This window comes from Scardinius erythrophthalmus (assembly GCF_964197995.2).
Source record: "Scardinius erythrophthalmus genome assembly, chromosome: 1".
Lineage (NCBI taxonomy): Eukaryota > Metazoa > Chordata > Actinopteri > Cypriniformes > Leuciscidae > Scardinius > Scardinius erythrophthalmus.
This window is the reverse complement of record NC_138221.1, coordinates 40,871,147-40,888,830: the sequence shown is the minus strand read 5'-3', so window position 1 is coordinate 40,888,830 and position 17,684 is coordinate 40,871,147. Positions and strand designations below refer to the sequence as shown.

Here is a 17,684-nt window from a genome sequence, read left to right as displayed (position 1 = left end):
CACACACACACACACACACACACACACACACACACACACACACACACACACACACACACACACACACACACACAATGGGAAAGGTAGCAGGTGCAGTACATCTGCAAGCAGCAGCGGAAAAAGGTAACATGGTCCGGGTGTCATGAGGGTTTCTCCAAAAAAAATTAGTTTTCCCATGAAATGTGTCTTGATTATTGGCTCTGATACACATTTGTGCATAGCCGACAAACTTGGTTTGAAGGTCTGGAGGGAGATTTTATCCTCAGTGTGACCTTAACACAACCCTCTATTAAGATGAGTGAGCGATGGTTTGGTACGCTGCTCTCGACTGGATGTGGACGGGCTGGTTTGTGCTGTCACGCCTTTTTCCATGAGCACTCAGTCTGACTCTGCATGAGCTCTGTGATGCTCTGGATCTCAAAAAATGATATTTCAAATTAAACAATTTATTGTTTTACAATTTATTTCAGGTTTTGAAATGGAGCCTTCATATTCTGTTTGATTGATCTGTTGCAATATTTATCATGTATAATATGGGTATTTTTCTCTTTCCTTTTCAGGCTGGCTCCTGCGAGAGGTGCAGGGAGGCTGGCTCCGGCAGAGGAGGTTCTGGTTCGTGTTAACAACCGACTCTCTCGATTACTACAGCGGCTCGGACAGAGATGCTCGCAGACTCGGCACGCTTGTGCTCACGTCCCTCTGCTCAGTGCTGTGGCCCGATAAACACACCTACAAACAGACAGGTAGCGCACCTGCAAATAAACTGGGACAGTCAGTCACCATTCCCTTTCATTGTGTACACTCTCTAAAAATGAGTGGCATAATAACTTGTCACTGGAGCAGTGCCCTTGAAGGGACAACTGTGTGCCTTTCCCTAAATTATTCATAGTCGTACCTTAAGGGTACAAATTACTTTTCTAAGGTACTAAAAGGCACTTTTAAAGGGTTCACCCAAAAATGAAAATTATCCCTTAATTTACTCACCCTCAAGCCATCCTAGGTGTATACGACTTTCTTCTTTCAGCCAAACACAATCGGAGTAATATTACAAAATATCCTGGCTCTTCCAAGCTTTATAATGAGAGTGAATGTTACCTTAGATTTTGAAGCCCAAAAAAGCACATCCATCCATCATAAAAAGACCTCTGACCTGGCGACACATGACGTTGACGAGTGTGGAAGCATGGAGGATAGAGCAGAACAAAACACAGATAACGAATTAGAAGTCTAAAACGTGAATTTTTAAAGAGAAATGTCAGAAGATTTTGATATAAGCGAAGACGAGCTTGAATTTGTTGCACAGCCCAATTTGTTTAAACCGCGAGAGGCGTCTACTCTCACCTGAGCTTCCATAGGATCCTACATCCTACGTCATACATCGCGTCAGGGGTTACTCTTCAGCCGGAACTAGACTCGCATACGGCCATTACCAGAAGTCAGTGATTATAGTTTATGAAGTTATAAATATGGATATTTTTCTTACAAAAACACACCACTTTGCTTCAGAAGGCCTTTATTAACACACTGGAGCCGGAGATTACTTTTATGATGGATGGTTGTGCTTTTTTGGTATTCAAAATCCGATGTACCATTCACTCCCATTAAAAAGTTTGGAAGAGCCAGGATATTTTTTAATATAACTTCGATTGTGTTTGGCTGGAAGAAGAAAGTCATATACACATAGGATGGCTTGAGGGTGAGTCTTTGGATGAATAGATAAGGTACAATATTGTCTTTTTAAGTGTTTTGCCCTAGTGATAAGTGATAAATGGTACTTTTTGCATATTTCCTTTCTGAGAGCATATGGAAAAACTATTTAAACTATTTTGCGTTTTCTGTTTTATATACCGGATTTTTTTTTTCTTTCTTAATTTATGCATAATTTTTACCTTTGAGTATGTCTTTAAAAGAAGTTTAAAAACAACCAATCAGAGCAGTTCTTTCTGTTTGCACTGAAGGAGTGTAAAACTAAAAATACATTCCCTGTATTCACATCTTCTGAAATTCTGTCATCATTTGGAACAACATTTATCATGTTGTTCGAAACCCAAAATACCTTTGTTCATCTTCAAAACACAAATGAAAATATTTTAAGTCAAGGTAACAGATTCATAGAAGATCCAAAAGCGTAGTAAAACTAATCTATATGAATTGAGCGGTTTCATTCCCTTTCAGTCTTGTGAAGAGATATAATCACTTTATGATGACATTTACGTTTTATTTACATCTAAACAATCATGACACGCACACATAGAGCATGGTATGGTAAACATGGAAGCCCATTGGTTGTGTGAGAACCAATGAGGTTTGTTCGAGCATGTGACGCACATACGAGTTTCCATGGTTATCATATGTGATGTGCTCTATGTATGCATGTTCATATGTGAATTAAAGCATATGTTCATATGTAAACAAAGCCTAAAATAATGACAGAATTTTAATTTTTGGGTAATCTCTCCGTTTAATCCCTTTAAGGTTGCCCTTGTGATTTACTGTACAATATTCAACATTTGTCCATCTCTCCTCATCCATGTTTGACATTGCAGAAATATATTTGCAAAATCGCTTGTCACTTTTTTGTATCACGGTTAGTAAATGGTGTGAACTTGCCTTTTAAAGTCCAGTGGAAGATAAACAGTATTTCACTCACTATTTTTGGATTTGCCCTCACGATGATCTCTTTTTTCAGAGAGAGAAGATCTTTTGGTCAGATCACAGGCACAGAGCAGCCGTAAGACTGCTGATCTCTTTTCGACATTGACGTGAAATCGTTCTTGTGGGAAGACTTTGACGTGAAATCGTTCTTGTGGGAAGACTTTGATCGCAGAAACTAAATGCAGGATTGTTTGAGACCAAAAGCAAAATGAAGGCAGACAAATGGCATGCATTGTTGTCTGGGGAGTTGGTAGGCAATGACCAGACAGACTCAAAGACTTAGTCATACTGTACAGTATATGTGCGTGCGTGCGTGTGTGCATATTCACTTGGCACATGTTCAGCTGGATTTCTGAAACACACACACACACACACACACACACAAACTTTCAACCAGCACAGTCCACAAAACTCTAAACTTTTCCCAGATTAACTTTAGGGACTTTCCTAGATAAAAGTGTGTGTGTATATATCTGAAATTGTGTGTACAAGCCAAGGGCAGCAGTTGGTCAGGAGTCATTCATTATCCAGCACAGCGGACATGATGGAAACAGTTTCTTCTTTTAACAAACAATTCGTCATATAATATCATGTCTAATGGCTCGTCCACAGAGTAAAACAGATCTTTTAATGAAAAAGTTTATTAGGTACAATTTTGTGGCCAAGAAATAGTTGTTTACAGTCTGCAAATCTTATAGACACATTGGTCCTGAAAAACCTTGAAATTTACCCAAGGAATTTACCCAAAATGAGAGAGATTGGTGGGCTTTATGGAGATTGTAAAGAATTGGTGTGTCTTTATAAGTCTCAGTTTTGAACCAAAGTTTCATTCTTTTGACTGCCAAAGTTAACAACAAGGGAGAAATTATATATTAGTAAGATCCTCATAAAAGATCCAGATCCGGCTTTAGGAACATCTGAACACATTTACTGCAGGCCAGGCACGTGAAATATGAGGTTGTCAGAATACTGGAGCTCTAGTACATTTGTCTTTAATCTGAAATAGTATAAGCACATTGCATTTTTTGACTTTTCTTGATGTACATACTCTCGTTATTTGTTTGGAGATGCTATTTTTGTACTGCACAGCTTTGGTGAATTTTCTTTTTGAATTTTTTGGAAATGTGTGTGACAGGTTACTGGAGTCTGACAGTGTATGGCCGTAAGCATTGCTACAGACTATTCACAAAGCACTACAATGAGGCGGTGCACTGGGCATGTGCCGTGCAGAAAGTCATCGACAGCAAAGCGCCGGTGGAGACGCCAACACAGCTCCTCATACAAGACATCGAGGTAAGAGAACACACCTACATGAAGCGATTATAAATGGAGGGATTATAAATGTCAACTTGGTGTGTATATATATATTTATATATATAAATAAACAATGTATACAGGTGAAACTCAAAATTTGAATATTGTGCAAAAGTTCATTTATTTCAGTAATTCAACTTAAAAGGTGAAATATATTATATAGTCTCATTACATGCAAAGTGAGATATTTCAAGCCTTTATTTGTTATAATTTTGATGATTATGGCTTACAGCTTATAAAAACCCAAAATTCAAAATTAGAATATTGTGAAAAGGTTTTCATAGCTGTAAGCCATAATCATCAAAATTATAAAAAATAAAGGCTTGAAATATCTCACTTTGCATGTAATGAGTCTATATAATATGTTAGTTTCACCTTTTAAGTTGAATTACTGAAATAAATTAACTTTTGCACGATATTAAATTTTTTCGAGTTTCACCTGTATGTACACGCATAAAAATGGCAGCTTAGCTCCTAAACAGTCCATTGTCAGAATGGCACACATACACAGACACGGTGTGTAAACGGTCTAGACCACACCCACTGTCATCTCTCTGCCCCAGTATATTATTATTAGTTTGTTGGCTAGTGATTTTACACTTATAGATGTGCTGCTCGGTATCTCGTGTCCCTGGAAATAGTTTTGAAGGCAGAGAGTAGCTCTTCAGAATAACCCTGTTGTTATGATGTAATGCCGGCACTCTCGGAGAGATCTGTATTAATAGGATGTTAGTTGCTAGCCCACAGAACTCCCTGGAATCCCATTGAGGTTGCACTTAAACAGACAGGCGGGCAGACAGACAGGCGTGAAAACCGCAATGGTTGAAATGTTAAGTGGCCAGACCCCAAAAATGATCTTGCTGATTGCTATATTACTCTTAAAGATAAGTTATGAATGGATATTAAATATTGAAACAACAAGACACGGGAGGCTGTGCTATATTCTCATTATAGTTATGACTAAAAGACACTATATTCTTGCCTCATTTTAATTTTTTAATTGTTACCATGTATTAGAACATTTTGTTTTGATGAAGATATAGTTCCTGACATGGATACAATAAACTTAAGTTTACTATACTATTTATACTATTTCATGATACCATTTACGTATACTATTCATTTGACCTCTCACAAACTCAAACACAAAGTACATAGTGGTAATGGCAGGATATCTTGTCATGTTTAACTGCTCTTGGGTTGGTTTTTCAGGTCTGTTATAAGCAAACATCCCACAACCAACATAAACAGGCCTTATTCACCCTAGGAATGTACACAGCAGCTTTCATTATACACACATACACAGAGCAGACCTTGGCCAGGGTCTGTAAGCTGAAATTAATTTCCCTTTCCTTCATTTCTCTCATCCGTTTCCCCAAACACAGCATTTACATTTGAAACATCATTTCATCATTTCATGATCGACCCCATAACAAAGAGGTCATCTGTTTATGGGGACATAATGGTACACAGAAGATATATCTGTCTTGAGTTTATTTATTTCAAGGTGTTTAATTGTCCTTGGTTTACTGTATGTGTGTTAATGTGCAATGTTTTTGTGTAGGAGAATAAATTCAATCCAGAGGTTGTGGAGCACATCTATCAGCATAATCCCATCCTGAGGTACACGCAGAGCCCCCTCTACGCCCCACTGCTGCCTTTTTCCTACGGCAGTCTCCACCACACACGTGAGTCAAACGTTGGCTCTCTTTATTTTACTCTGTCTTCCTATTTCTTTCAATTCATCATAAATTAAAAATGGACAATTCTTGTTTTTTTATGGAAAAACATAAACGTCCTCTTCCCCTCGCAAGGGAATCTCCAGCAACCTGTCAATCACATAAGATTGCTGCGATTAGCGAACAACAAAGATCTACTGATCAAATAGTTTCCTGATGGAAGAACTCAAGTCCAGCCCTGCATTTTTTCTTCTTAGAGAAGCCATTTCACTCAGCTATACACTGATGAGCCAAAACATTAATGACCACCTGGCTAATTTGTTGGTCCTCTTCGTGCTGCCAAAACAGTGCCGACCCGCCGAGGCATAAACTCTACAAGACCCTGAAGATGTCCTGTTGCATCTGGCAACAAGACATTAGCAGCAGTCAGATCCTTCAAATCCTGTAGGTTGCCAGGTGGAGCCTCTGTGGATCAAACTTGTCGGTCCAGCACATCCCACAAATGCTCAACTGGATTGAGATCTGGGAAATTTGGAGGCTGGGGCAACACCTTGAACTCTTCATCATGTTCCTCAAAACATTCCTAAACAATGAGTGCCATATGGCAGGTGCATTTGCCACTTCCACCAGGGAACAACAACCTGTCATGAAGGGGTGTACCTGGTCTACAACAATGTTTATGTAGGTATCTGTCAAATTGATGTCCACATGAATGGCCAGACCCAGGGTTCCCAGCAGGACATTTCCTAGAGCATCACACTCCATTGGCTAGTCGTCGTCCCACAATGCATCCTGGTGCATCACTTCCCCAGGTAAACATATGTACATGGCTGTCCATCCTGATGTAAAAGAAAGCAGGACTCGTCGGAGCAGACGACCTTCTTCCACCGCTCCAAAGTCCAGTTTGTGGTTTGTCCCTCTTCAGAACACTGTAAATTCTCACCACTGCTGACCAGGAGCAACCCACAAGCCTTGCCGCTTCAGAAATACTCTGAGAACTGATTGTCGGCTTATCATCTAATCTACCCAGACCTTAATCTGTGGCCCTGTTAGGAGATGATCAACGATATTCGCTTCACCTGTGACTGGTCATAATATTTTGGTTCTTCAGTGTATGTCACAATAGAGAAGACAATCACAATGTCAGTTTCATGGCAAGTTTAAGGACGTTTGGCTGTGTAAGCTATTCTTGACACATTTTGTATCCTTCAAACTCATGAAGTTTATCTATCACGCTTTCAGCGTCTGGCTTAACATATATAGACTGCCGCTCTGAATGTGCAAAATGATTGGCTGGCAGAAATCAAGGCGTTCTGATTGGGTAAAAAAAGAATCTGACTGTGACCTGTTTACAGAGACTAAGGTTTGACATTCCAGGACAGTCTTGAGGAAGTAGTATCATTTTCTACATTCTCTTCCATAATTTTTTTATTTAGAACTTTTTTAAATAAATTGAATCGCATCTGATTTTAAATCTATAGAAAGTTTTGAAAGTTGAAACACCAAACATTTTTTTTTGACGTAGGGAGTCCTTAAAGCTTCTTTTAAAAAGCTGGTTTACATTGTCCTACTCGATTTCTTTCCATTGTGCCAGTTAACACACCTTCTGTCTCTCTTCTTCTTAGATATGGCTGGTAAAGGCTACACATCCGTCCGCGAGGAGGCGGTGAGGCTGTTTAACTGCCTCCAGCAGTTAGAGTCGGCCCGCGAGCCCATTCCTCTCATACAGGGAATCCTCCAGACCTGCCTAGACCTCCGGCCACTCCGAGATGAACTCTACTGCCAGCTCATTAAACAGACCAGCGTCACCAAATCATGTGTGCAGACGCAGCCAAACCCGCAGCTCAGATACTGGCAGCTGCTCACCTGCATGAGCTGCACCTTCCTGCCCAGCTGCAGCATTCTCAAATACCTGCGCTTTCACCTGAAGAGGTCAGTTACACACGAATAACACAGATCTCTCAGACAGCAGGGCTATTCTGAAGAGTTACATCATGAATATATACACTCCTCTGGATGTGTATGCTCACACACCCACCATAATGTCAAAATGACTTTTTGAAGTTGTGAATACATAAAAGATAATTCAAGTTTTATAAGTAAATACAATTTCTTACAAGTTTTTCTACTTTAAAATTTCACTTTTAATTCAATGTGTTTCTTGCCGTGACATTTTCTGGCAATTTCTGAATGAAAATTGCTTCTACGCCAATTTTTTTTTCAATGCAGCTGGATCTCAACATACACATATAAACATTCCCTTGAAGGCCTTGAGTATAAAGATGCACAACTGCGGTTGAGTGTGTAGGAAATATGGGCTGCCTGAGGTTGACTGGATTTGAAAGTTCACTTCCTGTTCACTCATTCTTTTCCTCTCCTCGAGGGGTTGGGAAACGGCACAATGCTTTCTGCATCCCATGGCTAATTGACTCTTAAAGTACTGCCAGGCCAGAGGATAGACAGGGGAGAATGGCAGAAAATAAGAGAATGCCTAAATAAACGAGTGTGCCTTGAGGAAATGGTGCGTTGACCACAGTGCAGTGCTTTGATTACAGAGGCGGCTGGTGTAATGGAGACGGAGGAGTCTCTGTTCTCCTGAGGCCTCCGGACGCTTCCCGCATGTGTTTACTTAACACAATTAGGGCCTACGCCATGCATGTGATTACCAAGTGGCTGACACTTCATATCGCAAATAGACAAACTAAACAGAGAGGCCACACAACTTCCCCCTGATTTTTTTGGAGGGAAATTGTGTGGTTTGTATGTGAAATTCTGTAAATGGTCCCTATAAAGTTTAAAATCTCTTTCTTTTATTATCTTCCCCCATGTATCAGGGTTCAAAGTTTGAGTGCGGACTCGGAGGTGGAGAGCTACGCGTCCTTCATAGCCCAGGCTCTAGAGAAGACGCGCGGTCGTGAGTGTGTGCCCTCTTGGGAGGAGATCCAGGGGCTGATGGGAAGGCAGGAGATACTGTGTACTGTGCACTACCCTGGACCGGGCTGCTGCCAGATACCGATCACCTCGCACACTACAGCTAATGAGGTATTGCATCCATCGTTTCCTCTACAGCAGGGCTTGGGAACCTTGTGCCGTTCATGTGTCACTATTGGCACACAAAGAAGTCATTTTTTGTAATTTTGATTTCTCTTTAAGCAGTTATCCTTCCACAAAAATGTATTGATTTATTCATTAATAGAAGTAAATGCATTTTTTGTTGCGCATATTCATTTAAGAAAATATTCAAGAATTTTTCTTCAATTGTTTTTTATGGTCTTAAATTGTTTTTTTGTCAAAAATGTTCTAATGTAAACTAAAACAACTCTCATTTCCTTTGTCTAGGTTGTGAGGAAGATGGCGGAGCGCCTCGGACTGCAGGACAGCCGAAACACATTTGCTCTTTTTGAGCAGAACACATGCTGGGAGAAAGCTATCGGAGGCAGCACCATAATTGCTGATGTCATCACCAGATTTGAAAAGTAACTCAGTCTAAATTTCTTCAATCAGTTGTATTATGTGGAATACAACAAATAGCTGAATGTACCAAACCTAAAGTACCACGTCAATACCATAGTTTGTTGGACATTTTTTTAACATGTACCATGGTAATACTATGGTATTTTTTAAGTACTGTGTAAAGACCATGTTACATGAATATGTTAATCATTCAGTACCATAATATACATCAAGGTACCATGATATTACCATCCACGATTGCGCCACAGTACAGTACAGTGCAGGTCTGTTTTTTATTTATCTTTTAAAGTTAGATAGATTTATTCACTTTCCCAACACTTTATCACACTTTAACCAACCCACCTGATACACACACACACACACACACACACACACACACACACACACACACACACACACACACACACACTGTGAGAATGGACAAGCAGGTCTTTATTAGTATTCAGTAAGCCAGTAGGGATCTCAAGGTGAGACTGATGTCATCGCGTTAACTGATGTGGAAAGCAAACTGAAGGCGAGATAAGCTCAGCCAGCCAGAATTCAAGGCATCCGCTTTATTCTGGGAAGTGTGTTTGTATTTGTCTGTGTGTGTTTTTGCACGTCTCCGTGCCAACTCTTCCCAGAAGTGGGTTCATGGACACACGCCTAGTCTTTCTCTCACACTCATACATGTGTGCAGACACAAACACAAACCCGCGCGTGCAAAACTGCACATGCAGCAGGAAAAGCTGAGTGAGTCAGGGTGTCATGTGATTCAGAATGATGACTTTGCTCTGTTTGGGTGATTTTAGTTGTGTGTTTAGGGAGCATTGGCGGATTTCATTTGTTATCGTCATGCCATGCCTTACAAGTCTCCTAAGACTTGTGGACTTATGTCAACAGTTGAAACAGTTTTAGGGTGCGTGAGAAGGGTTAGTTCACCCATTTACTCACTCCATATTTTGAAGAATGTCAGTAACCAAACAGTTGATGGAACTTACATAGTATGGAAAAAAATACTGTAGAAGTCAGTGGGTTCCATCAACTGTTTGGTCATTTTTCTTATTTGTTAAATTAAGCCATTCTTTGTGATGTATGTTGGACCCCTATAGTGTGGTGTGCATTTTTTGTAGCGTACAAAGTTGTACCTATAGTGCAAAGTGTATTTGCTTTATGTTTCTCATGTATATCTGATTAATATGCATGTTCCATTAACAAATCTCTGTCTCTCTGTCTTCCAGTTTGTCAGCTAAAGATCCAGACTCTGACTGCCAGTGCCGACTCTGCTTCAAACTCTATTGTCTGTTGGACACCGATAACATCAGTACCGACAGCATTGAGTACCTCTTCTTCTATGAGCAGGTAAAACAACACGAGACAAGCAAGGACGAGCAAAAATGAGAAAGTTAAATGTAGATTATTAAGTAAAGCTATAGGCCGAAATAGTCTGATAGAACACTAAAAGAAAAGTGGCCTTCTGTGGAATGTGTTTTATAAAGACTAATAATGGATGTCTTCCTCAGAACATTTATATTACAAGCCATTAATTCCTGCTGAATAATATAAACAGGGTTAGTGTAACACGACTGCTGCCAACTTAGTTTGGATCTGTCTGCTAACATCCATTTAAGACATTTTATATGTGCATGAAACAGCAGAGAGCAGCTTAGGGGCATAGAGCGAAAGAGGGATTTCCCAGTTCTTCCTCTCTGTTTGTGTTTAATGTGGACTAGTTTCACAGTTGTGTGGACAGATGTATGCATTTCGTCTTTATCAGTCGGATGAAAAGCAAACATGCAACACAACACGCTAGTGAACTCGGTAAACTTTCCCATGCTTGACTTCCTCCCTCCCTCTCTCTTTCTGTATCAGTGTCATGAGATGGTAGTGCGTGGGCAGCTGCCAGCCTGTGAGGATGACCTTCTTTCTCTGGCGGCACTGAGACTGCAGTGTCTGCTGGGAGATTTCAGCGCCCTCTCTCCGTACCCGCCGTTGGAGCAGCTCTTTCCGGTTGAAGTGGTGGAGGCCCGGGCCCTGCTGGCCCCCGTCGATCCCCCTGGCTGCCCTTCCTTCCCCGGGGGTCTGCTGGCTGGGACATTGTGGGGGCACAAGCGGCGTCAGGAAGAGGACCAAAGACTGCGAGCCAGGCTGAGAGAGGAGGGAGCCGTGGTGATGTCGACCATTTTAGAGCACTGGAAAGCCCTGGTGGGATACAGTCGCAGAGACAGCATGGCCGCCTATCTCACCATCGCCCGGCAGTGGTCCGGGTTTGGCTGCACGCTCTATGAAGTGGACTTCTACATTGTGAGTGGATGATTGTTATTGGTGAAAAGTTTGGAATCATTAACTCTTTCCCCACCATCGTTTCAACAACAACAACAAAAAGTTCTCAGCCACCGTCAGCATTTCTGATAATTTCACAAAATTTGCATGGCCCCCAGAATATTTTGTTGTATGAAAATCTGAAAATGCAATATATCAAAAGAAAGAACAGACCCTCTTCTTTAAAGCTACACTGTGTAACATTTTAAGTTGATTCTTAGCAAAAAACACTTTGTTCTTTCAAAATGATATGTGCTCATTAATGTGTAATTACTTCCACCAACTAATCAAGTATTCTCGTAAGCGTAGAATCTGCTATTCAGTATACATATGCGCGAGTCGCTCGAATGCCGGCAGCCATGTTGCGCTTCCATCTTGAAAATACATTAGCCAAAGAGGGACATACCTGGAAATTCAAGCTTAGCCTTTTCGCGCTTTTACACTCAGTGGCACCGTGACGAATGCGAGGGGGAGATTACTCTGTAGGAGCCACCGTAGGAGTAAAAACGCCCTCAGAATGGGAGGGGCTAGAAAGTAATATTCTGTTGGTAGTCATATACGATTTCAACGCTAGATGGGAGAAAATCTTACACAGTGTAGCTTTAAACAACAACAACAACAAAATGTTTTATTCTAGTTTAATACGTTCTTTTTCTATCTACACTTGAATGTGGGAATTAAGTTACATAAAAAAGCAACATTTTGAGCAAAAAGCTGAGAAAATAACATTTTTGTCAAAGACTGGGTTGGATTCAGAAAGATGATCAAAACACGTATGGAGTAGATCGAGTCCATCAACACGTTTTGATTTTACATATGCATATGCTTACATATGATATTGCTTGTTTCTGCTTCTTCTTCGCCTGTTTTGATCATTCAGGAGATTCAGTACTCTTTCAGAAGATGTGTAATAGCGCCCCCTACCGTATTACTGTAAAAACACAGAAAGCCGGAAATTTCCGTCAATGGCGGGGAAAGAGTTATTTTATGTTTTGTAAAAGCAGTCTCTTATGCTCACCCGGTCTGCATTAAAAATACAATAAAAAACAGTTCATATTTTCAAAATCCACAAAAATATTTAGCAGCACATCTGTTTTCAACACTGATAATAATCAGAAATGTTTCTTGAGCACCAAATCAGCATGATAGAATGATTTCTGAAGGATCATGTGACATTTTGACTGGTAGTGTACCACTGGATCATTTTTCCAGAGAATCACAGCTGTGCCTAACATCCTTGTGTTCCTTGTAGAGCTCGACAGGAAGCTTCTCTCAGAAGTTGTGGCTGGGTGTGGCGGCTTCCTGCGTGTCTCTGTATCGTCAGGGTGAAGCTGAAGCGTTGGAGTCTCTACCGATAGGTCAGATCTGCTCCTATGGCGTCTCTGATAGCAACACATTCAGGATCACTGCAGGAGATCGAGACCTGCTCTTTGAGACCACAAAGGTAAGCGGGCTCTACCTGGTATCGCAATGTTTGTGCTATGGACATTAAATATTCTTCGAACCATGCAACTTGTTGAAAATACATTTTTTTGAAGTGGCTGGAGTTACAATTAGTCTGTTAAGCAATTAAAACACAACATATCTATGAGCCAGGAATTATGAGCCATACAAGCCAGATCTTCCTGCCATAGGTTTACTCTAGCAATAATGTGCAGATGCAGCTTGGCCTTCATGTTATCACCATGCATGAGACTGTTAGGCCAAAAATACAAGATATTATAGGGAAGGCATACACCCCTAGCCGAGGCAGTGTTCACATGAATCGTGATGCTTTTAGACCGAAAATACATTGACGTTGATGTCAAAGGGTTTTTATCATGTATACTTCCCAGTACTCGCACAATACAGGTCAGACCAGCTGTGACTTTCAGTGCACACACATGTGGAAACACTGAGACAACCAGTTTATCTTCTCCTGATATCAGCTGCAGGCTCACACCCATCCTGTGTCCTCAGTCCTATACGGTTTAACCTGAAGAAACTCCTGAGTGATGCATGAATGTCTCTGCTAGCTCACACATAAACCATTAATAACATCTAGTCATTGACAGTCATCAACCGTCGCCCAGAGTTGTTCTGAACCCGAATAACTCTTATAGAAATCAATGTGACCAATTAAAAGTGAGGACATCTGTCAGTTGCTGTTTGATTTCATTTAAATTAATTTTATAGCCAAAAACATTGCCCCTTATAAACTTTATTAATTATACATATATATGTATATATATATATATATATATATATGTATATATATATATATATATATATATATATATATATATATATATATATATATATATATATATATATATATATATATATATATATATATAATTTTTAAGATTTATTTTTATTTTGTTTTATTTAATGTAGCAATTTAACTTAATATTTATATATAATTATGTTAAATGAGTAAAGCATTTAGTTTATGATTGGTTGCCTCTTGCTAAAAAATAGCTAAAACATTCTACCGCATTGTTTCACACTAAATACAATGCCGAATTTAATTAGAAATGAATACTTTTATTCATCAATGATGCATTGTGGTTTTCACAAAAATATTAAGGAGCACAACTGATTTCAACACTGACAATACTCAGAAGTGTTTCTTGAGCAGCAAATCATCATATAAGACTGATTTCTGAAGGGTCATGTGACACTGAAGACTAGAATAATGATGCTGAAAATTCAAATTTGCATCATAGGAATAAATTATATTTTTAAATATATTAAAACAGAAAACATCTATCTTAAAGTGCAATAATATGTGCGTTTTTTTAAACTAATAAATAGTAAAATAAATGCAGCTTTGTGAGCATAAGAAACTTTTTTCAAAAAAGTCATACTAACCTAAAAACCATGTTAACCAAGGGTTAAGTGTAGTGTACAAAGCCTTCTAGAGCACAACAGAGTCATTATACTAGTGTAAAGTGCATAGCACTGACAAAAATGTCTGTAACAGATTTTACAGTGGAAATTTACTAAAGACATTTCTCTCTCTCTCTCTCTCTCTCTCTCTCTCTCTCTCTCTCTCAGCTGACTGAGATCATGCAACTGATGAATGCTTACTTCAGTGCCACCCGTCGCCAGCTAGGCAAAGATGACTGCATCTCCATAGAAACAAACCCTAAGCTCCACCCCTCCCTACTTGAGCTCCCCTCTCACCCGGTGTGAAGAGAGAACGACTCGCTTGCTTGCGCACACACACGCACACACTGACACTGACTCTGACTGATGTACACGTGCATATGCAGTCCTGGCTGATTGCTTCCCTGTGAGGAGCTTTGCAAAGAGGACGAACTCCGATGAGACTGAAAGGAGCAGATGCTGTGGAAATGGAAGAGGAGTGGAAGGTGTCCAGGGAGCCACAAACAGGAGAGCAGGTTCAGTAACTCACTTGCTACACCGCCAGCCAAATCCAGAAAGGACACGGGACCCTCAACGGCCCCTGCCACCTGGGAGCCCGCCAAATATCACCGAGAGGAAAATAATGTGACTTTAGAGATCAACTGTGCAAAAAAAAAATTTCTTACGGATAGATTTAGTCTTGCTTTTGAGTATTTGAATGTTTAAACATCCTTAAAACAACATGAATATACTTTTACTTAATTTGAAAAATTAAATCAATTTAGTTTTACTTCAACTCATTAAATATTAAGACTCATTTTTAGACCATCTTTTCAAGGAATTTACCTCGAATTAAGTTCCATTTCTTATCTTGCTTCCCATGATAGTTTAACTTGTTTTTAAGGATGGTCATATATTTTTTTTTTTTTGGAAACAAGACAAAAAATATTTTTATTTTATTGTATTTTTTTGCAGCAATGTCTTTGTATTGCACTACAGGAAGACTACACAAACATGCTGCCGTTGCACTCACACATATACGCATTTGCTGCGCTTTAAACGTTCCTTTCGAGACTCCTGCCTGGCTCGCTGTTAAGCTCATTCATCAAACCGTACATGACCTTGAAATGAAATCAGGTGGAAGTCACTTTCACACCGACCTTTATAACTGTCCATTACCGAACTGATGGTGGTGCATGTGTGCGTGATAGACAGATTTGAATAATTTAAGCTGTAGAAACCAAAGGATCCTTAGCTCATCTGAATGATGCAAGTGTATTTGTGAAAAGCTTTGAGCCCGACCTGGTGCTGCTTGACTGTGCTGTTAGCTTACGATAACTCTGCACTGTTCGTCCTGTAGCCACAACAGCCTCAGATCTTTAGATCCGGTTAAAACCAACTACCTTAGACACCCCATTGCACCCTCGTACCTGTGAGGGTAAATGACATTTTGACATTTTAAATAAAAGACAATTTTGGTTCAAACCAAGCTTCCCAGACCTCTCGAACACTGAAGATAGACAAAAAATCAACACTATTGATATGTAACATTATCACCCCATATTCTAAAGAAATTACATTTCCATTAAAAGGGATAGTTCATCCAAAAATGTTCATCCTTTTATCTTGCTGAGCACAAAAGAAGATATTAGTTTTGTTTTTGTTTTTTTCATTTAATGAAAGTCAACGGGGTCCCAAACGACATTGTTTGGACCCCATTGAACTTCATTGTATGGACACAAAAAACAGACATTTTTCAGAATATCTTCATTTGTGTTTCACAGAAGAAAGTCATACAAGACAGGTTTGAAATGTCACAAAAGTAAGTAAATGATAACCAAATTTGTCATTTTTGGGTGGACTATCCCTTTAAGCCTAACCTGTAGCCTCTGTCTGTTGTGCTATGTTATGAAGCCTTATGCCGGCTTTATGACGGCTCATTGTCTCCTTTAATGTGTGTTAGTTTCTACTAGTTTTATTTATGGCTGTCTGTTGAATACATTGTGTGAAAGTGAGTTTTTTTATTGTCCTTTTTACTTTTGTTTTATATATCTTTCATAAAGACCTGTATTTGTATTTTAGTGCTTGCATTGAAATAATTACAAAAGAGCTGATGACGTCATGGGTAAGTTATGACGTCATCATTTTTATTTACTTGTTTGTTGTTTATTTTTCCCCCTGTCACGTGAGGTCTACGAATGACAAATAACTTGGTAATAATCCGTTTATTTTTTAGATCTAAGGATTTTTGAGATTTTGTCATAACCAACAAATGAAGAGTCATTCGCCCTTTTAAAGTCACATGGACCAAATTTCTTGGGGTCGGGGTCTTTTTTCCCCTTCGAATGACTGCCAAACTATCACTGTAGCAATAAAACCTGCCCAGTTGTCCTGAGCATGAGCCCATTTTCAGTATGAGGCTTCAGGTTGCCTTTGGAGGAGCCACTAGTGCCTGTCAAACAGTCTGTACAATCTTTAATTCACTCATACTCCATAATCAGGCTCAGTGTTTCTGTATTCAGAGTATTTTGGTTCTGCACTATCTTTGCTCTACAGTGGTTTGTCTGCCTGAATACAAATTTGAAAAAAAGGTTGCCAGCTACTCGAAGTTCAGAGGTGGAGGGCAATCACGTCTTCAATGTTGTTTATATTGTTTAAAGAAGTTTATTTTGCCCAAACCATGTTCCTCCTACAGCCCATTTGACGGCAGTAGTGGTTGTCACATATGCTTGTCTTCTTTTCATGTCACTCTTTAGCTGCAGGCAGCTCTGACCCAATGTCATACATGTAACAAAACTTGACAAACTCTGATGCTTTGGTTTGTATGCTGCATGGTACCTTTATTATGTTACACGTGTAATTGTCAATTGCACTATTGTTTGTACAGCTAACTTAAATGTGCAATAATGCAAAATGATGAATACTGTATGTAATAAAAAGCAGCACCATTACATCACTTGAGTGTCTGTTATAATATTGGTGGGAATAAAAAAAGCATATATACACCTGTCCTGCCGTGTTTAGCTCCAGTCCTAATTAAACACACCTGAACAGGCTAATCAAGTTCTTCAGGATTACTAGCAGCTTTTAATTGTGTCAGGGCACGTTGGAGCCAAACTTAAACTAAGGGATAGTTCACCTAAAAATGAAAATTATGTTATAATTTACTCAAATTGTTCCAAACCTGTAAGAATTTCTTTCTTATGCTAAACACAAAAGAAGATATTTTGAAGAATGTCAGAAACCAAACTGTTAATGGGCTCCATTGACTTTTTTTTTCCTTCTCTCCATACAATGGAAGTCCATGGGGCCCATCAACTGGTTAACGGCGTTCTTCAAAATAACTTCTTTTGTGTTCAGCAGAAGAAAGAAATTCGTACAGGTTTGGAACAATCTGAGGGTGAGTAAACA

At 39.5% G+C, this 17,684-nt stretch overlaps 1 protein-coding gene across 2 annotated transcripts in view; it reads left to right on the top strand.

Moving 5' to 3' along the window:
• The window catches only part of plekhh3 (pleckstrin homology, MyTH4 and FERM domain containing H3), a 37,977-nt gene extending 20,696 nt beyond the window's left edge, over positions 1 to 17,281 (top strand). For both annotated transcript variants that reach the window (XM_081370117.1, XM_081370118.1), the window contains exons 4-13: positions 561 to 743; positions 3,791 to 3,948; positions 5,534 to 5,657; positions 7,274 to 7,580; positions 8,483 to 8,690; positions 8,988 to 9,124; positions 10,343 to 10,463; positions 10,974 to 11,405; positions 12,676 to 12,867; positions 14,463 to 17,281. In XM_081370117.1, the coding sequence (XP_081226243.1) occupies positions 561 to 743; positions 3,791 to 3,948; positions 5,534 to 5,657; positions 7,274 to 7,580; positions 8,483 to 8,690; positions 8,988 to 9,124; positions 10,343 to 10,463; positions 10,974 to 11,405; positions 12,676 to 12,867; positions 14,463 to 14,600 (2,000 nt within the window). In that variant the 3' untranslated portion in view covers positions 14,601 to 17,281. The remainder of the gene's footprint in view (positions 1 to 560; positions 744 to 3,790; positions 3,949 to 5,533; positions 5,658 to 7,273; positions 7,581 to 8,482; positions 8,691 to 8,987; positions 9,125 to 10,342; positions 10,464 to 10,973; positions 11,406 to 12,675; positions 12,868 to 14,462) is intronic.
• The last annotated feature ends 403 nt before the right edge of the window (positions 17,282 to 17,684 follow it).